The sequence below is a fragment of the Uloborus diversus genome, chromosome 8, assembly GCF_026930045.1.
Source record: "Uloborus diversus isolate 005 chromosome 8, Udiv.v.3.1, whole genome shotgun sequence".
NCBI classification, from domain to species: Eukaryota; Metazoa; Arthropoda; class Arachnida; order Araneae; family Uloboridae; genus Uloborus; species Uloborus diversus.
This window is the reverse complement of record NC_072738.1, coordinates 145,029,475-145,051,396: the sequence shown is the minus strand read 5'-3', so window position 1 is coordinate 145,051,396 and position 21,922 is coordinate 145,029,475. Positions and strand designations below refer to the sequence as shown.

The following is a 21,922-nucleotide window of genomic DNA, read 5'->3' as shown; positions in this document are numbered from 1 at the left end:
CCTCCCAGAACACAAGCACATTCATTTCCTCCGTTAAAATCTCAAGGGAAAAAAGCAGAGTATTTGAGCTTTTCCAAGTGGAATAGATTTCAACAAAATATCTTACTGCTTTTAAAGATCGGGAAGCAGTCAGAAATTACTTTTCAATTCTTAAATATAAAAGTTGTATTTCATGATGAGCAACCCACGTCCCCCCCCTGGTATAAGATAGCTAAAATGGTGTCAATAAAGTTCTACAGAGTATCATGGTCCTTCAGCACTTCCATCACTGCACAAATCCTTTTTAAGGACATCTAGAGAGAGGAAGCCTACCGCATCGGATTTTCTGAGGCTCTTAACCAATTCTCGTCGAAAGATCGAAGCCGTTATTGGCTAGAATTGACATTCATAAAGACATGAATGTATTTGAGGAGGTTTTAAATGATCTCGCGAAAAACACACAAAAAATGAATGTAAGATTAAAGTAAAACTAATAATAAATATTCTGTGCTTTTTTCCCCACTTCTTCGTTTCATAGTGATATCAATACGAATTATTAATTGTTTTTAAGCAGTTACTTTGAATGAATAATTACTAATCTGTAGAAATTCTTTGATATTGAATAATTACACATTGTAAATGAATGGGAAAGAAAGCAACAATTTTCGATTTTGAAAACTCCTCCCAGAAAAATTATCCGGTTGCGCCACTGAACTGTGGAACAATAATTTATAGGTTTAAAGATAAACAAAAACTTTGAGTTAAATTTTGTGGCATGTACCCCCATCCCCTCTCCAGTAATATACATAGTCTTTGGTGCAATCCCCCCCCCCTCAGATTTAAAAGTCACCCCCACTCCACAGAAGATTTTTTTTATTTTCAATTTTATCATAGTGTTATTTTTTCAGACTGTGCCCTCCATCTCTTTGGCCCAGTCTAGTCTATACCCTATTACTTTCAATGGGATTACATAATCCTATTAAAAGTAGTTTTTGTATATTTTTGATGAAAAGTACATTAAAGTACACTACCTAATGATGAAATACTCGTTCAACAAATATTTATTATTATTTTTTAACACATCAGAAAAGTCTAGTAAGGTAAAATTAGTATGACTTGGATGAAAGTCTTACAGTTCATACACATCACTTGAGACATTTAAAGTAACTAATATCTCATTGTAAAAACTAATTGGAAAAATTGATGATAAATGCTACTCACAATTAAGCTATCAGTATAATAAATAATGCATAGCAAGGTCACATCACAGCTCCTTACAATTATACAAAATATTAAATTACGTATATATATCTTTCCCGCTTAAAACATTGGTAAATTGAGTTCTAGCATTTCAATACAAATTCACACAAGGAACTTAATTCTTTTTACTATGTATAGACCATATAGTTTATTGCAATAACCAGAATTTTCAAACCAATGTTCTTCCAGCAGGCTGTATAATAGCAAAGTACAGTCGGACCTCCATATATCGAACTTCAACATATCGAAATTTTCTATATATCGAAAAAATCTCTATATATTGAAATTTTTCTCGAGACATTCGTAGATTTTTTTTTCCCCACTTTAGACTGTTTGTCTCATGAAAAATGAAGGTTAGGGGAGAAAATTATGTTCACTAAAGGTTGCTATGAAACTCATATGGAATCTGGGGCTGAGAGGTGTGTAGATATGTCGTTGTTCCGTTCTAGAGTTCTTAAATTCCGTCAAGTTCATTTCAAATCTTATTACCAGTAACACTGTAAAATCAGTTTCAAGCTATCCCTTTTGTCTGTTGATTATCATTCCTAGTCTTTTAACTTCAGTAAAAATCATTCAGGTTAAGTAGATTGTGGTTTTTTCTTTTTCTCTCGATCACATTGTCAAAACGAAAATACCCCAATGTTGCGGATCAAGTTGAATTGACAAAAAATGAAGATGTGTGAAGATGCAAAAGTGTAATTTCTGTTAATTTTTTAATTCTTAACTTTTTAATCTGATGCTCGTATAAATTAGAAATCGGGTTTCATACACAAAACTTAGCTTTAATTTTAATATTTTAGGAGATTTTTATTATAAAAACAGATTGTTTCTATATATCGAGTTTTTTCCCGACAGTTGGCTACTTCGATATATGGAGGTCCGACTGTATATAATCTTCTGACCAGAAGTTTTAAACCCATGACTTAACTGGAATTTTCGTATTTTTATTCTTCCGACAAACTAGATAAAGGATAAAGTCAGACCAAACAACGTAAGTAGAAGCACAAATTTCTACTTACGTTGTTTGGTCTGACTTTACTATTCAGCACAAAGGTATTTATTTTTCTTAGATAAAGGATATCATCTTCATCAAAACCCCAGTACAAAAAACAGTCATAAGTACTGGAGAACTGGATACCTCATAAAACATACAGGTCCCTAGTATAGACTGATAAGAACAAAATAATGAAAATAATGTGCTCTAGCATCGGGAGGTAGTTGAAGGTTGCTATTGATTTTGAGTAGACATTTGTCACGTTTGTTGTTCAATCTTGTGTCCTGGCACTGAAGAAATTCCATTGTCACATTTCATGTCTTGGTTCGTTTTCACCTGACACAAATTGCTTCGTGGTTTCTTTTTGGATGGAGACGTCATGAAAAGCAGTCTTTCAAGATTGGCAAAAGGTGCTTCCACTAATAGATGACCAGCAACTGCAAGCGTCAGCGAAATTACCAAATTTCCCATGTATTCATAAAGCTGAAAAAGAAATTTCATTATTTCATTGAGTTTAAGTTTTCCATTATATTGAATACCATTTTTTAGTGTGCTATTTCTAGTCTAGTTTAACCATTTAAAAGTTTCCCGTCATCTAGGCTATTTCTTATTGTCTAGTCCGGAAAATTACTTTCACAGGGGTACCAGTGGTGAGAAAGAAAAAGCTGAAATTCTATGAATTAAAAAATAAAAGTTGCTTGAAAAATATTTTCAGCACAGTCTTAATATTTTACGGTAGTGCATTTAAAATATAAAATCAATTGCAGTAGTTTTAATTTCTTTTTTTGTTACAGGAAAAAAAACGAGCTGATGTGTGCATCACATGAGTTCCTTTTACTCCAATTTAATGTCATTTCCCCATTACTGGCAATTTTAATGTAATTTAATTGTTTACTCTCTAAATATCACCAACAGTGGCCAAATTAAAACCAAATTTTTAAAAAAATCGCCAAATTGGCGACAAAACTTGGCGACCAAAAGACTGGCGATATGTCGCCAAGTGTCCGACAAATTATAACACAGCTTGAGTTTGCATCGAAGTTAACAATGATTTCCCCCCAAAAAGAGACAAAAGACCCCCTTAGGAACATCCGAATGCAACCAAAAAGGAAGGTACACAACTAGACCCCACTAGGAGTCTACGTACCAAATTTCAACTTTCTAGGACATGCCGTTTTTGAGTTATGCGAGATACATACGGACGTCACGAGAAAATCGTTGTAATTAACTCGAGCGTCGTCAAAATGGATATTTCGGGTGTCTGTACGTTCCTAGGCATATATCCACGTATGGTCGCGTCGAAAAAAAAACTCAACATTCATTCAGGGGTGAGAAAAATGGAAATTAAGGCCGATTTTTGAGTGAAATTTTTTTCGCGAATACAATACTTCCTTTTTTGTAAAAGGATGTAAAAATGTTCTTTACAATAAGCCAAATTTTAGCAATACAGACACTGAAAATAATATATTAATTTCAATGGCTAATTGATAATTATAAGTTTGAGTTTAAAAATATTAAGAACTAGTAAGTACTGCCAATAATAACTACAATGATAGTCAAAATTATAAGTACAGCAGAAAAATTGCACAGAAAAAAAAAATGTTTCTGAAATAATTCTGTGAAATTTATACGCAAAATGCCTTTTTGCGCTAGGAATAATTGGAATGCAGAACATTGAAAATGCGAAATATAAATGTTTTGCTGTGATTAATTAAAAAATGTCATTGTTAAAACTGGACAAAATTATAAGGACAACAAGGGTTTCGCCCTGAAAACCCCCCAGTAATCAATAATATAATAATAAAATATCTCATAGAGAACAATGTAGTTTATGCATTTGCCTAAAAAAGTAACGAAAACAAAATTTTCAAAAAAAAAAAGGGGGGGGGGACAGTTGCGGGAACGGTTGACAGAAGCAGTTTTTATTGAATATAGCATAAACTTATAATATTGAAGGTCACAACCGCCTCAGCCGAGCTCTATACAACCGGATTTTGCGATGGAGATGCACTATATGACCAAAATTATTGGGGCACTTTCAAAAATTCACATTTTTACGGATTTTTCGAGAAATAAGAGACCAATTGCTGTGCAATTTTTTTCACATAAAAGGTATACTTCAGCTGTCATCTTTCAATAAAAATTAAGTCTACTATTCATTTGGGGGACTAGCAACAAATTGAGGGAAAAAAAAAAGGTTTTTGATCATCCTTCAAGTTGTACATAGTTGGAAATGAGCTGTAAATTTCAGTTATAAGTTAACCAATTATTTAGAATTTGTTTTTATATTTTCGTGAAAGTATCTTTTAAACCCACTGAGATATAAGCATTTCTTTCAAAAATACAAGTTTTGTTTGAAGGTTTTTTATTCGTAATACGCAGAGTTTTCCATCAAAAGTTACTAAACCTTCAGAATAATTGACAGCATACAAGAGAAACATAATAAAATTTGAAGTTAAAATATTGAAAATTTGATGAAACATGAATGTTTAAAGCATTTGAATTTTCACTGCGCATGCGCGAAAGATTGCAATTTATAACCTTCATAATCCAAAGCCCAAATAGATCCTGCAACTCATACTTAAATTCCAGCTGGATATCCTCCAATTTTAAAAAGTTATCAGCGATCTAATGAGCCGAATTTCAATAATTCTTGGATAGGTAACGAATCGTAAGGGGAAATTCGCAAGCCGGCAACACTTTCCTGTCATAGTGCAAAGTTGATTCAGTCGAACCTGTCTATCTCGAATTTTACGGGAGAGAAGAAAAAAATCGAGATATGGAGGTTTCGAGATACAGATGAGACTTTGAAAAAAGTTCTAAAAATAAGTAATTGGAGCAATGACTCGAAAGTAAAACTTTGGAAGCAATTTTACTAATCAACAATGTCCCCTTCCTCTCAGTTTCCGAATGGATATAATTGCTGCAAAACTTGCTTCTTATGTACATAAAGTTTTAATTCTGGAGGATTATGTGACTGCTAATATTAAGAAAAATGCTTTTTGGCTCCAAATTCTAGTTAATAAAGATCGTTGGGGATCGAATTCAAGAAAGACAATTTAGTTGAAATTCGAGATATATAGGTTTTCCATGGGGGAAAACATTGAATTAATACTTTATGTGCAGGGAAAATGAAAAACTTCGACATAGAGAGGTTTTTGAGATAGGCAGGTTCGAGATAAACAGGTTCGACTGTAAACGGATTATTTACGAACGATCCCTCACAATTCGTCGCCTATCGAAGAATTACTAAAATTCAGCTCATTAGATCGCTGATAACTTTTTAAATTTTAAAGATGTCGAGCTGGACTTTTGCTATGAGTTGCAGGATCTATCACGGCTTTGTGTTATGAAGTTAAAAAATTGCTATCTTTCGCACATGTGCAGTGAAAAAATAATTGCTTTAAACGTTTATATTTGGTTAAATTTTCAATCGTTCAATTTCAAATTTTATTATTATGCTTCTCTTGTATGCTCTCAAATCTTCTGAAAGTTTAGTTACGTTTGACAGAAAAATCTGCTTGTATAAACCGAAAAAAAAAATGTATTTAAAAAAAATGCTTAGATGTATCTTCGTGGGTATAAGAGCTAGTTTCGTGAAAATATAAATATAAATTCCATAGTTTGTCAACTTATTTCTGAAATTTACAGCTTATTCCCAGCTATTCACAATGAAGGATGATTAAAAACTTATTTTTGTTTTCTCAATTTGTTGCTGGTCCCTTAAAAGAATAGTAGATTTAATTTTAATTGGAAAATGAGAGCTGGAGTATATCTTTTATGTGAAAAAAATTATAGAACAATTGTTCTCTTATTTTGTCGAGAAAATCGGTAAAAATGGGAATTTTTGAACGTGTCCCAATACTTTTGGTCATATAGGTGGACAACATGCTTTGAACATGTTATTTTAGGGTTTGAGACGAGAACATACTGGTCCTTCCAATTTATGCCGTTTGGATGCATTTTCAAAGCATTTTTCTCTTAATGTTTACTTCTAGCTGTTCGTCATCATACGATCTGTAAGGTAAGATGACGCTTTTTGTTCTTGCTGAGATATGTTTCATACTTCAAAAGAGATAACCAGAGCGTCAATTTTTCTTTTTACTTGCTTCTACAAAAAAGGAAGTATTGTATTCGCGAAAAATTTTTCGCTCAAATATCTGCCTCAATTTCCATTTTTCTCGCCCCCGAATCAATATTGAGTTTTTTTTTCTCGACCCGATCACACGTGGATATATGCCTAGGAACGTACAGACACCCGAAATATCCATTTTGACAACCCCCGAGTTAATTACAACGATTTTTCTCGTGACGTCCGTATGTATGTGCGTATGTGTCTCGCATAACTCAAAAACGGTATGTCCTAGAAAGTTGAAATTTGGTACGTAGACTCCTAGTGGGGTCTAGTTGTGCACCTTCTCTTTTGGTTGCATTCGGATGTTCCTAAGGGGGTCTTTTGCCACTTTTTGGGGGGAAATCATTGTTAATTTCGATGTAAACTCAAGTGGTGTCATAATTTATCGGACACTTGGCGAAATATCGCCAGTCTCTTGGTCGCCAAGCTTTGTCGCCAACTTGGCAACAAATTTGGCGATTTTATTATTATTATTATTATTTTTATTTGATTTTAATTTGGCCACTGTTGGTGATATTTAGAGAGTAAACTATTGAATCACATTAAAATTGCCAATGATGGGGAAATGACATTAAATTGGAGTAAAAGGAAGTCATGTGATTCACACATCAGCTCGTTTCGGTGGACTTTCCGTGTTATAAAGTGTCGAATTATCGAAAATCTGCTGTATTTTGAAAGCAAATGTAATGTATTAAACAAACTATATGAATCTTCATTTAGTATTTTCCTAAAAATAAGTAACTATGTACTAACAATAAATAAAATCGAATCTGCGAAAATAAAAATTTTTTTTATGACTTAAAATAAAACTTGCTATGAATCATATCTTTCATTATGGAAACAATAATTTAAATGAATATTTTTAACTTCAATCATAAGAAATTTTTTTTTACGTAGCATAAGTTCAAATAACATTCAAAATAAATTAAACATTTACTGGATGCAAAAGGATTGAAATCTCAAACTAGTGCTTTCAATATTCGGCAAAACACGTGTTCACCGTGGCGTATTCCCAAAATATACTTCTCCATGAGTTTACAAATTTTCCGACTTTTTCTTTTATTTTCTTAATCTGAAGGTTTTTTTTATCTTTACAGAAGAACAGAAGATATGATTTTAAAAATATAAATCTTATGAAAATTAAAGCTACAAGAAAAGGCTTAGTTTTCGGCCAAAAATCGGGACTTGAGAATAAATGAGGAAAATAGGGTATATGACTTGAATGGCGGGAAATTGGCATCACTGAAAAAAAAGAAACAATACTACACTGTAAAAACGATTCAGAAACATTCCTGGAAAATAATAGGCAGCTGATGTGCCCAATTTCTGCCAGTAACATATCTCGCAAAAACCAGGAACGTTTTCCGCTAAAATTCAGTAACCTTCCTGAAAAATCCAGAAATCTTCCCATTTAAAGTCAGTCGTGTCTCCAGAACTTAAGAGTAATCTTAGGTAGTGATAATATAACAGCTTGGCATCACTTTCCTGATTAACTCAAGACAGTTGCAAAAGCAATATTGCAAAAATGGCCGAAGCTAAGCCAGAATTGCAGGCATTAAGCATCTCGCTTGATTGCAATTCTTGCAAAGCTACGTAGTCCATACTTATTTGCTCCCTTTGGGAGTTTAATCAGCATGGACGAGTCATAGTCTACCTGAAGCCGATACACCTTATAAATACTCTTAGTTAATCTCTAAACTGGGAGTTAAAAATACTTTTTACAACAGAGAGAAGTCTGAATTTGGACAACTTGTAGCAATTCAGGAAACTTTTTGACAATGATACTTGATATTTCCAGGAAGTGGATAAAAACCATTGAAATCCCGAAACGTAACACGGAAACAGGGACGGTTCAGAATTTTTTTACAGTAACTAGACTTTTAAGTATTTTAAAAACAACTTCTCTTCTTTTTCTTATAGAGCTAAACGCAATGTATAAACTTACATACAACTTCTGATTCGCTAGCATTTTTATCAAGTTCATAAAAACCAGTGATACGCTTCCCTTATCAAATTTAGAAATACCAATCAAACATGTCACTTACCATGTTGAAATGGCTGAAAAATATTCTTTCCTTAAGCGACCCGTAACGCGTCCAAATGACGGGTCCTTGCGCCATGTAAGCCATGAAAGACAATCGGCTCATCAATATAAAAGGGCGGCATTTCAAGAAAGAGGAGATCAGCTCTGGAAAAAAAAATCAACTTACGATTGTCTGCAAATGATCAAACCTTAGATGAAAAATATGAATAAATGTTTCATCGAGCGCATTTAAAATTGTAAGAAAGAAGCTTGTTAAAGTTCTGTAACAAAAAAAAAAAAAAAAAAAAAATTAAAAATTAATTTGAATTTTGACATCTGAAATTCAAATTATGTCTTTCGCAATCACGAGTGTGTGTGTGTGTGTGTGTGTGTGTGTGTGTGTGTGTGTGTGTATGTAGGCGTGTGTATATGTGTGTGTGGGTACGCGTATGTATATTTGTGTGTGTAGACATGTCTTTGTGTCTGTGTGCAGGCAAGAGTGTGTGTCTGTATGCAGGTATGAGTGTTTATGTGTGTATGTATGTGTGCATATGTATGTTTGTGTATGTATGCGTACGTATATGTGTGTGTAGGTGTGTGTATGTATGTGTGTCTGTGTAGTTGTGTATGTATGCGTGTGTGCGTATGTGTTTGTGTGTGTAGGTGTATGTATGTGTTTGTGTGTATGTAGGTGTGTGTATGTATGCGTGCAAGTGTAGGATATTGACGTAACCTAGAGACGGTTTTCGCTAGAGGAGCAGCATCGTGAGGCCGGTCGACAGTGGTGCTGCAGAGGGTGCTGGTGGGAAAAAAAATCGTAGGACATCAAAACAGTCAAGTGAAAGCAATAAGCAATCGTGATTGCTCAAAAATCAAAGTTATAAGCCGGATAAGATTTTTTGGCAAGTTTTCCCTTAATTTTTTGGCAGCTTCAACAGGTTGGATTAGCCCTGGCCGTTTAGGGAGTTCAGGCTTTGAGATATTAGTATAGTAGTATGCCCGGATCTGTGTACCCGCAGTGCGAAAGGGGGACACGTTTTTTAGGGGCCAATGGCCCTAGAACTTGAAAAAAAAAATTAAAAAAAAAAAAAAAAACTCGCACTAAGATTTATTAACGTTGCAAACATACACTGCTGGCCTCTGGGGAGGGGCCCTACAGGATTTTGTTACAGGGGGGGGGGGCACAATTTATAGCCTGTATAGTAGCATACAAGCAGGCGTGATTTTGTTGATTTTCGATATTATTTGTGGTGAATATATACGCTTTGATCTCCCTTCCTCCGGGATAAACTCGAAATGAAAGGCCCAAACTTCAAATAAGTGAAAAGTTTATAATAAAAACTGGAAATAGATTCTTTTTGGGGGGGGGGGGGGGGCAGTGGAGGGGCGTAACTTGAACTTTGAATCAGGGCTTAATTTCTGACAAAAAACATTAGGGAGCCCTATAGTCCTCAGAACTTGTTTTCGTTCGTATATTTGGCGTAAAATGTTAATATTTGCTTACAATTGTAAAGAAGTGCAGGAGCTCTGTTCCTGTGAGCTCCCACGCAAATTAAGCCCCGCTTTGAACGCTTTGCTACATACCTTCATTGCCCATCAGGATAGTGTAGAGTCTATATTTGGCAAATCATAATGAATGCTTCTAAACTGTGATTAAGCTTTGTGCACTTGCAGTAAAATACTCATTCATTCCATAGTAATCGTCACTATTCCCTTTAGTTTCGAATTACTTTGTTCCAAATATGTGTATGGGATGGTATGGTACCTGTTGTTATTTTTTGTATTTCTTAATTTTTTTTTCTTTTAACATTTTAAAAGCCGTATAGTAATTCATTAATTCGAGATTCAAACCGTTATTTAGCTGTTTAATTTTTTATTTCTTTTTGTGCCTTTTAGTGTTGCACCTTCTTCTCTTGCTTATACAGAGGGTGGTCAAATTAGTGTACTCAAACTTTCCTGTATTTTTATTGTTGTTACATAGATTTATTATTTAAACACATTTTAAAGTTTAGTTAATATATGAGTTAAACTTATTAAACGTAAAGTATCTTCTGATCGATACTATTTATAAGTAAAAAATAATTATTTAATATTTAGTAACTCTTTTGCTGCTATCACAGCTTGGATGCGGCGTGGCGTGCTTTCAATGCATGATATGGCTACTTGAGTTACCTAGTTTTTCATGTAAAATCCCCCCCCCTCCAAAAAAAAAACCACTCACAAAAAAAAAAGCTTGAACCTTGAAATTTTAACAGATACTGACATTGACGTATATCACATTCAAAATATTTAAAAAAATGAACAACAAAAAGTAAAGTGTTGCCAGAATAAAATTTATTTTTTTAAATAAACTGAAACATTTGTTCAAATAATAAAATTATGTAAGAACAATAAAAATACAGAAAAGTTAGTGACTACTACTGAAACAGTAGCCACTACCGGTGTGTTTACCTTATAGCTCTTAAAATCAAAAGTAAATCTCCATTCCTTCACATACTATAACATTCAAACAAGAAGTTCTGCCTAGAACTAAACGAGCCTACTTTCCCGTATACCAATCAGCTCTCTAGTATCTGATCAAAATTCTCAAAATTAAATAAAATCGCAAATCATTTTTACTATATTTTTTAAAATATTTTAAGCCGATATCTAGAAATGAAATATGCTTCGTTCATCATTAGACGCGTAAAAAAATAAATAAACGAACAAATAAAGTAGCAGCACCTTTTAAACAAAGCAGCAAATACATTTTATTCCATCAAAAAAAAAAAATCTTTAGCCGCTTTCAAAAAGAAAAGAAAAATAATTAAAATTAATAAGATCATTAAAATAAGGCATCGGACTTGTGACCGGAGGGTCCCTGATTCGACTTAGCCGGTTGAAGATCCACCGTCTTCACGAAGGGTGACTGGGGGACGTTAAATACGCTTGTGGTCACAATGTCCTCCAAGTGAAACGATGGGGGTGCTAGGCCAGAAAGTTATTCGGCTTCTAGTCTCGTTCTAAAGTGTCGAACTGTCCGTAGATGGTGCTGCCCTTTAAAGTGTTGTCTGAGCCAAATCGGACTTCCACCTGGAAATAGGCGCTAGATTAAGACGGAAGCCGTACCCATCTGCCTTAAAATCGAGTAGCATTGCTACTCGAGATCGGGTCCCCGAGTGGCATAAGTAGCAACATGACAACGATAAAATATACATCATATATAAAAAAAATCGTTTGTTTTTCTCCTGTTGCCAAAAAATAATTTAAAAATAAATTAATGTAATTTCAAAAATTAATAAAAACAATAAAATGTCAACTTAAAGAAATAATTTTCACTGTCATAAAAAAAAATCGTCTGCGCACATTTTTAAGCAGAAACATAAAGGACTGAATTTCTCCGCCAAAAACTGAATACATAAATTAAAACTTTAGAGTGAAAATAAAAATAAATCATATATTAACAATAATTATCTCACAGTAAAAACCATGTCTGCGGAGTCGGACTCAATCTCATTTTGGGGCAAAAGAGTCAGGTATTTAATTCAAAGACTCGGAGTTGGAATCGGTCATTTCACAAAGTCCGTAACTCTGCCAATGTTTGCGGAGTCAGAGTCGGACTTATTTTGGAATAAAGGAGTCGGAGTAAAAATTCCAAGAGTCGGAGTCTATCATTGTCCTCCGTGTATAAATTTTTGCCAAAGCGTCGAAGTCGGGGTGTCGGAGTCAGGTAGCCCAAACTGTCGGAGTCGGGGGTTTGTCGTCAAGAGCTATTTCCAAAAAAATTTGAAGTTAATTCGCCTTCAAGTTCGGAATCTACATTAACTTTAAGTTTCCCACGCAGGCGCTAATGTTAAGGGATTTGAACTGTTCAAAATTGAACGGAAAATTATTCAAAGCAAAAAGATAATTTACATACATGTTTTTCATCAAAAGCTGTTTCCTTCAAAGTTTGTTCGAAGCAAATTCGCCTCTATGTTCGAGATTGCCTTGAATTTCCTCGTATGCGTAGTTTTTTTGATTTTCTCAAAATTGAACAAAAAATTGTTCAAATCAAAAAGTGAAATATGGGAATGAGGTGTCCTTGCCGAGATCTTTCGAACAAAATAAAGTTTGTTCGAATCCGACTATTCAGTCAAAAGTTATTGGGGAAGGGGGGACAAACAGACAGCAGACATTTTCGTCCATCTCAATACTCTACTTTCAAATTTTTAATTTTTCGATATTTATTTAACTATATTATTTATTTTTGACTTTTTTTTTTGTTTTTTGCGATATTTTAAGATGCATTAAGCCTTCTTTCATGCTTTTTGCTTCTTTTTCTGTCTTTTACTGGGAAAGTAGGCTAAACATGCATAATTTACATAACTTTTAATACCCGTGCCAACTTTTGCGTATTAGGTGTAAAATTTTCGCATTTTATTTGTTTTTGCGTAAGATTTTTTAAAATTGAATGTGTACCGGTATGTTACGTGTTGCTAAAATAGTTTAGTAACCTGATTTACTTGTACTGTTTAACCATGGATTGCATGGAATTTTCAAACGTCCAGATAAGACGAATCTGTGTGAATAAGGGGGAAAAGTAAAAATTTGATGCGCGTATTCCGCTCATTTAAATGAGACTCTGCTTCTGCAAAAGCTGACATCGGTAAAAAAAAAAAATAGATTCGTCCATTTCCGGCTGTAAAACGGATGTTTAGTCTTTCCATACAATTCGTGGTCAGACAGTACATTATTGAAACATTATAAGTGTTTAAAACATAGAGATTTTTCAATGTCGGCAGTTATGCCTTCTATACTTACCGGCATTCCCCGTGACACATACGAAAGCCACCCATGCGACTGCAATGGTGAAGGTGGTGCGGTGAAGTGCTGCATAAGTAGCTGTTACCTCTGGCTCGTGGAAATAGCCCGTGTTCCACCGATGGGTCCCATACAGAGAGGAAATGCCCAGAACACTTGCGCAGCACCAGCCAATCAGGTTCAGAGACTGCTCCAAAGGCATAGGATTGTTTTCGTAATCAAAGCAAATATAATCAATGCAAGAGTAAATCAAATGGTCGCATTCAATGAGGCATTAAGCTTCATAAAAGCTAAAGAAATCATAGCAAAAAAAAAAAAAAAAAAAAAAAAAAAAAACAATTCCGAAATGTTCCTGTAAAATAATTAACTGTTTATGTACCTTACTTCTGTCCGTCTGGCAAAAAACGGGAAAGTATATTGCGAAAAGTCGGTAACCTTCCTGAAATTAACCAGAGATCTTTCTGAAGAATTCGGAAACTTTCCCAACAAAAGCTATTCATTTTTCCTGGAATAAATCAGAAGCCTTCAGAGAAACTTAGATAATATAAAATAGCTTGGCTCTTGATTTACCAGAAAAACTCCAATAGCAAATATGACTGAAACTAAGGTAGAATTGCGAACAAATATTGAACAGCTTACTTGCCTGCAATTCTTGTAAAGCTACAAATACCAAAAGACTACATTTCACCCTTGTTTATTACTGAGTCAATCGGGAAGTACCGCAACTGAGCTGATGACGAAACACCTAATAAAAAAAACTGAATGTATTTTCACACAGGCAGCTAAAAATGTTTTTACAACAGTGAGAAGTCTGCACTCATGTAACTTGTCGAGATTCAGGAACTTTCTGACAAATATACTTGTTTTTCTCTGGAAACTGGTGGAAACCCATTAAATTCCGGAATATTGCCAAGAAATAGTCTGTGACATTTTTTAATTTTCTTGCACTGCATTAGAAAAAAAACTCGCCGTTTTTCATCAATAATAAAAAATATTACTCTTTTATGTGCGTATGTGTGTGTGATAATTATGAAACGTAATTTAAGTACAGAAATCATTTTCTCTTCGTTTATCCATGAGGGAAAAATATTTAAAAATTTTAGTGAGTAAGAAAATTAACGAATATTAGTTGAAAATGCATTTGTTGAAAATTTATTATAGTTGAAAATACATTTTTAACCTGATATTCATATGCTGTTTTTTTTTCCAAAAAAAAAGAAGCTATTTCTTTCTTAGCAAATTTTAAATTACATTACTGAATTTTTAATGTACTAGTATAGTGAGCACGGAGTGCCTAGCTGTTTTCCCCGCGTTGATACAACGAAGACAGTGAAGCAACGTTTACAGAATGCCTTTATCTTTACGAGGAACTTGGCGGGAAATTAGTTGCTGAATTGGCAACTAAGGCAGATGAATTTAATAAAATATAAAAAATGTTATTTAATTCTGAAGACTATTTCTACAAGCTTGGATCGTACTAAAAAGTATGAAATAAAAGATTTTTTGATTGCAACACCCAAAAATTAAAGTTGATCTTAATATACATATGTATGTTTATGTTCATTCTAAAGCAGCCAATAAATTTAAAATTAAAAATTTGAGCAAAGAAATGGATGGTATACAATTCTGTACGAATAGCTTTTACTATACAGCCTATATTTTTTTCTCAAAATTTTAATTTTAAATTTATTGGCTGCTTTAGAATTTACATAAACATAGGTATATATATTAAGATCAACTTCAATTTTTGGGTGTTGTAATCGGAAATCAACTTCGTTTATTTCATACTTTTTAGTACAATCCAAGTTTATAGAAATAGTCTTTTGATCTAAAAAACATTTTAAATTTTATTTTAAAGTTTTTTGGCTTTAAAATTTATTTGAAGTGAAAGTTTTTGAAAGCTAAAACGTATTTTCTTGTTACCTATCCTTATTAAGAAAAAAAAAAAAAAAAAAAAAAAAAAAAAACGACATGGACTTTTATTTTAATATAAATGTATTACGGTTACGCATAAAGAAATAATAACTTTTTTTTTTTCATTAATCTTTTTTCAGTATTGCTGGTTTGTATGCTTGAATTTAAAATTCGCAACTCCAACGAACTATAGGGGTGCTGCAGCTACTGTCTAATGGCGGACAAAAAAGGTAAAACAAACAAATGCCGAAACTTATAACTTGCTTTGAAGCTTAATGAATGACAGCAATTTTTCATCGTGCTTGAGAAAAGCTTTCTTTTCTATTCCTCTGAAATTACATCAGTAATTTACCACCACCCCCCACACACACACAAAAAAAAAAAAAAAAAAAAACACGTGGAACGAAATGTTTTACCTTTTTCATTAGTACTGTTAATCACCGGAAAGTGGCGTATTTGAGCTCTGGAGTTGCGAATGAATTTTATTCAAGTACAGTGAAAGAAAGAAAGCTTTTAAAAACGTCACATATACTCGTACATAATTGCTTAGGTTCAGCCTTAAAACTGATGTGTTAAACTTATTGTCAATTCATTTATTCATTGTTTGTGGTAACATTTAATAAGCGGAAATATTTTAAATTTATAATTACTATTATTTTTCATTGTTTCTGGCAACAATTCAAACCCGGAAGCAAAACGCAGGATTATAACAGACAATGTAAGTTAAGTAATAGTCTTTCAAAATCGGTAAGTCCATAAACTGAGTGAAACAATCTTCTCGAGTGTTCATCAAAGAGAATTACTCGAGATTGTGAGTGAAGACATAATACAGACGAAATTAACAATGATTTCCCTCCAAAAAGTTGCAAAAGACCCCCTTAAAAACACCCGAATACAACCGAAACGGGAGGTGCACAACTAGACCCCACTAGGAGTCTACGTACTAAATTTCAACTCTCTAGGACATACTGTTCTTGAGTTATGCGACATACATACGCATATACGCACAGCCGCACGTACGTATATCCGCACATACATACATACATACATGCGTACATACAGACGTCACGAGAAAACTCGTTGTAATTAACTCGGAAATCGTCAAAATGAATATTTCGCGTGTCTATACGTTCTTAGGCGCTTATCCACGTGTGGTCGAGTCGAAAAAAAAAAAAAAAACTCAACATTCATTCGGGGGTGAACAAAATGGAAATTAAGGTCGATTTTTGAGTGAAATTTTTTTCGAGAATACAATACTTCCTGTTTTGTAAAAGGAAGTAAAAAAAATTTAAATTCTGATATTTTAAATTCAAATTATGTGTTTCGCAATCACTAGTTGCGACAAGCCCCTACTATGTTTCCAGAAACGGCTCTTATCCCTCTAAACCTGCCCCTCCTCCTGGGCAGTTACGTGTGTATAGTTGTGTCTGTAGGCATGTGTGCGTGTGTGTGTACCCGTGCGTGTGTGTGTACATAGACCTGTGTGTGTGCACATAGGTGTTGTGTATGTGTGCGAAGGCGCGTGTGGGTGCGTGTGCGAAGGCACGTGTGTGTGAGCACGCGTGGGTGTAGGACATGGAGCCCCGTCCAGGAGAAGCGGATTCCGGCGGACAGGGCTCAGCACCAGAGGAGCCGCACCTGCATAGGCCCCTGGTCCAAGCTGGAAAAGGAACCAAACATCAAGGACGGTCAAATGAAAACAATAACCAATCGTGACTGCTCAAAAAAGATCCATATCCAAAATCCTGGATCCGTCCTTGATTAGATGCTTTCTTGAAACTTGGGTATGTTGATAAATTAAAATTTTGCAAACCTTGAGTTATCATACTTCCTTGGATGGTTTTATGGTAAAAAAAAATATTATGAACGTAATTAATCTTTGCCACTGCTTTTATATCATTGTAGAAATGCCGTATTTTCTTGTGTTAGAGTTTGAATGATGGTTAATTTCTCATAATCTTTGAAATTCTTGGAAGTATTTTAAATATTTTGTGTCTAAAAGTAGAGCTGAATTTTAACATAAAAGTTGTGTGATTACTTTTGTATTAGAATTTTAAAGAAAGGGAAAGGGGCTACATCGCTACATGACATTTTAACAACCAATCCCGAAGTGAATGGCGACCAATAACAACTTAAAAACAACCCAGAGACATCAGGTTTTTGTCACATTGATGTAAATAAGCAATCTTAATTGTTCTAAATTCTAAAACAAACTTCATTCCGTTTCTTTACGTTTTGCGTATTTAAAACAAACCTTAAAAGAAATTCCTTAAAATGTTTGTTGCTTTTGCTGAAGAACATAAATTCTTGTCTTCAGTTTACACTTGGTGTAATAGGTCGTGAAAAACTTCAATAATGACGAGGGATCACGAATGAGAAGGTAATGAGTAACTGGACTTATATTTGTAGTTACTGATTTAGCTTCAAGATGGCGCAACTGAAATCAGCCTGCGTTAGTAGTATGTTTTATTTTGCCATCTACAATCAAACCGATTAACTATACTTAGGTTCGTTTAACAAACAAATGTACAAAAATTAGGTTTACAGAATTTGTGTCGTTAAAATTAATTCCTTTATCATTTGGCCGTCAAGACTGAGATCCTTTCACACCTGATAAAAAAAATGTTTATCTTGTTTCACAGATGATCCAAAATGAGTTTAGCGTTATAACTTCACTTGTTATATCCACCAGTTTTTTTAGCTCTACATTTTGGTATATTAATCGAGACTACGATCGATCGACGCTTCAACTGTAAACAATCGGAATTAAATACGTAGACGAGAACGGGCGAGAACAAATGTGTCGCGCCTACATTGATTGAAAAATTTCGCCAGGAAGAAAATCTTGGTGGTCAGGAGTTATTTTCTTTTCAAATCAAGGGTTCTCTGAAAAGACTGACTCTCCCGCTTATCTTTTATTGAGGGGGGGGGGAGGAGAGGCTTAGTATTGTTATATATTAATTTCTTTACGCCTGGAATCGAATTGGTTTGATTTCAACCTCGTGTTGAAAGGGAAAAATAATCTCAGCTGCTTTGGGGGATAGAGTAGTGTCATTTTAAAGCTCTTTGCAAGGCTTTCGTTTAAGTCACTTGGCAAGGTTACGTAACATGTATATTTCTAGGTGATGAAAATCACAATTTGACCTTGGATATTTTCAAAGGTATATTTTTTAAGAAGGGGAAAAAAAATTTTTTTTGCTTCCTAATGTGGTCTACCGTGGTAAAAATTTCAGAATGGTACTGCAATGCGATTGGGTCATACAGTAAATTAATTATGAAATATTTTGATGCCGCAGAATAAGACAATTTTTTCCACTGTGTGCCTGCTAATGGATAAGGAATAATATCACTATTTAATAATAACACTTTCCTTTCACTGTTAAAATTTGTGCGAAAAAATTCTGAATGCGAATACAATTGGCTCATGATGAGAAAAAAAAAAAGATTTTTTCACCGTCAAACCAAACTTAACTCAGTGGCGTGACAGCCCCTGAGGGCCAAGGCCTATCTCAGTTTTCCTGACCAAGGATTCCAGGGTGCAAAACAGATGTTCCGGTAGGTGGTCCTCCGAACGCGGAAACCCCAGTGTTTCATTCCCAAGCACGCTTGGTACTTATTTTATCGACCCACTGAAGGGGGCGAACGGCTGAGTCGACCGTGCCCAACCCGGGAATAGAACACGGGCATAAAAAATAATGAAAAAGCACACAAAGAAGAAAAAATGCATTTTTGGTCTCAATTTGCGATCTTTGACAGCCTTGCGAATAATTAAGATTTTGTCTGACGAACTTGAAATTTCACATGTAATTGCTTTATCCTAGTGGACAACTTTTCACACCCTGGCCGAATTGGAATTCCGGGGGAAAAAAGGGGGAAAAAAATTATCCACCCCAATGCTCATTTTGCAGAAGCGTTAACAATCGTTTCGATAATTTAGATATGAAGCAGTGAGAGACGAAGGGATACAAGTGGACAGTTACAAGTTTTAAATAAAAACATGTTCAGTTGCGGTTCTTGGGTAGGTTATCATTGAAAACTTTTTCTAATGCTGTGTAGTAGCACCTACCACTGCTACTAGTGCTATCTCTTGCCCCAAGATAGAGGAGGGGTGCACGGGTGCACCAAATGGGGCCGTGGTAGCCCGATCGGTAGAGTGTCGGATTCGGGGCTGGAGGGTCCTGGGTTCGAACCTCGATGGTCGAAGACCCACCGTCGCCATTAAAGGGGACTGGGCGACGTTAAATATGCTCGTGGTCTCAATGTCCTCCAAGTTAAACGATACCTCTGGGGGTGCTAGTACTAGGTAGCTATTAGCTAATGGACTATTCTATTCTATTCTATTCTAGAGTCACAACTGACTTCAACTGTATTTATGTCGAGGACTGCATACTAAGTGCCTTGCCTCCATTATTTTATATACCGATAGATGGCTGCACCATCACCGGATCGAACAGTTAATGAGAATTTTGAACTAGTCCAGGAGCTAATAGCTACCTAGTACTAGCACCCCCAGAGGTAACGTTTCACTTGGAGGACTTTGAGACCACGAGCATATTTAACGTCGCCCAGTCCCCATTAATGACGACGGTGGGTCTTCGACCAGCGAGGATCGAACTCGAGGATCTCCGGTCCCGAGTCCAATGCCTTACCGATCAGGCTACCACGGCCTTCAGCTCCTGGACTAGTTCTAAATTCTCATTAACTGTTCGATCCGGTGATGGTGCTGCCATCTATCGGTATATAAAATAATGGAGGCAAGGCACTTAGTATGCAGTCCTCGACATAAATACAGTTGTAGTCAGTTGTGACTCTGAATAGGAATAGGGTGTGCACCAAACATTTGTACTCAAATGGTTATCTAAAAGTTTTCAATTTTGTCATTCACATCCTTTTGCATCTCACTGCCTCATATGCATGGGCGTCCATATGCGATTTTTTTTTGGGGGGGGGGGGGGGGCTGATATATTTTCCCCATGGTTTAGCAGGATATTTTCCCCATGGAAACTGATTTCAGTACATATTAGAGTTATTAAAGTTTGACATTTTTAATAACCCAGGGCCGTAACCAGAAAATAATTTCGGGGAGGGTTTAAAAACTTTCATGCGGAGCTTTGCGATATTTGTGCTAAAGTTCAAGTCGTCGGGTTATCTATTATGAAAGCGTTTCATGCAATTAATAGACATATGAAAGACATTTGACTTTTGGAACAATATTTTTTGGAAATTTTTAAATATAAACGATCATTTAAATGTCAAACCGAACTTTTCGGGGGGGGGGGGGTTGACCCCTAAGAACCCCCCCCCCCCTTGTATACGACCCTGACTTATACATTAATGGCTGGAGAAGAAATGTTCAAGGGCGCTCTTGATATATAGGGTGCCCAGGGGGGGGGGGCTCGAGCCCCCGTTAGAAATTAGAACTTCCTTGTTTTTAGTATTTTTTTCTTTGCAAAAATGTAAAAATATTTCATCTCCAGCAATTAATGGATAAGTAATTGAAAATGTCCAATTTGAATGACTCTAATCTGACCTGAAATTTGTTTTCATGGGGAAAATATGATGCTAAACCATGGTTAAAATATCTGAGTCCCCCCCTTACAATTTTGCATATGGGCGCCTACGGAAATGTTTTTACATTTTTCAAAGAAAAATGCACTAAAAGCAAAGAAGTTCTTATTTCAATGGGGGGGGGGGGGGCTCGAGCCCCCACTTGCCCCCCATATTGGCGCCTATGCTCATATGTTATACATTTGAAACCATTTGACTCACCTTAGTTAATTAACTAAAGTGAACTTAGTTAATTGTGACATACTGCACAATAGCAGTATGTGATACTTCAATATGGAACTATCCAAGACGTCAATAAATGATATCAGCGGCAATAAAATCCCCTTCCCTATGACCGATCCAAAAAATCAAATAAGCCTGATTGAACACGAAGTACGTAATTTACGGAAACTAGTATCAATAAAATGAGCGGTAAACGAGAGAATGATTTTATATTGTTTTACTACTTTTCATGATTCGGTGCAGTAACACAGCTTAATGTTCCTGAACACCAAAACAAAACTGACCTTCTTTCAGCATTTGCTCTACAAATGCTTCGCCGAGAGTTCTCAATCGATTGACACTTTAATTATACATTCAAGCTAGATTTTAAACGATGACGCCAAGCATGCGAAGAAATTCTGGAACTAGAAATGAAACTTATTTCAGTATCATTTTTAATTTATTTATTTTAAAAGAAGTTTACCTGTCATATGTCGGACACTTATGAAATCAGTTTTAGACTTCTTAATTCAAGTAAAATATCCTCCGAGTATGTTGTTGCCATTTTTAAAAATACATACAGTCGGATCGCGACTTACGCGAGGGATGTGTTCCAAGACTCCTCGCGTAAGTCGAAATTTCGCGTTGTGGAAAAGTGTTGTGTATATGATTTTTTTATTAACATACTCAATCATTTTGGACATTTTTAAACACTTTTAAACTGTTTTAGATTATTTTTCAACTATATCACCGTTTCTTACATGAAGAGCTGAATTTTTACCGTAATTTTTAAAAAAGCTGAATTATTTAACATAAAATACTGTTACGATGAACAAAATCAATGTTTAATGGGAGAGAGCGAGACATAAAAATGAAACAGTACGGTACGTAGATTATGTAGTAATAATAAAGCACTGCACTGTAAGAGTACTATACAGTAGATACAATAAGTTATTTATAACTTAAAAATTGATGATGATGATTTATGTTGCGCAATCTGAGCGTCATTCTAATATATTTTTAAAGAAGGTGGCTTCACATTTACTTTTATAACATTTATATCCAT

General features: G+C 34.9%; 1 protein-coding gene across 1 annotated transcript in view; it reads right to left on the bottom strand.

Moving 5' to 3' along the window:
* Window positions 1–2,491: 2,491 nt before the first annotated feature.
* Window positions 2,492–21,922, bottom strand: part of LOC129228657 (nose resistant to fluoxetine protein 6-like) — a 62,017-nt gene continuing 42,586 nt past the window's right edge. Inside the window, exons 14-16 of the mRNA XM_054863341.1 lie at window positions 13,174–13,360; window positions 8,414–8,556; window positions 2,492–2,716 (exon numbers count right to left, since the gene is read on the bottom strand). Of these exons, the coding sequence (XP_054719316.1) occupies window positions 2,492–2,716; window positions 8,414–8,556; window positions 13,174–13,360 (555 nt within the window). The remainder of the gene's footprint in view (window positions 2,717–8,413; window positions 8,557–13,173; window positions 13,361–21,922) is intronic.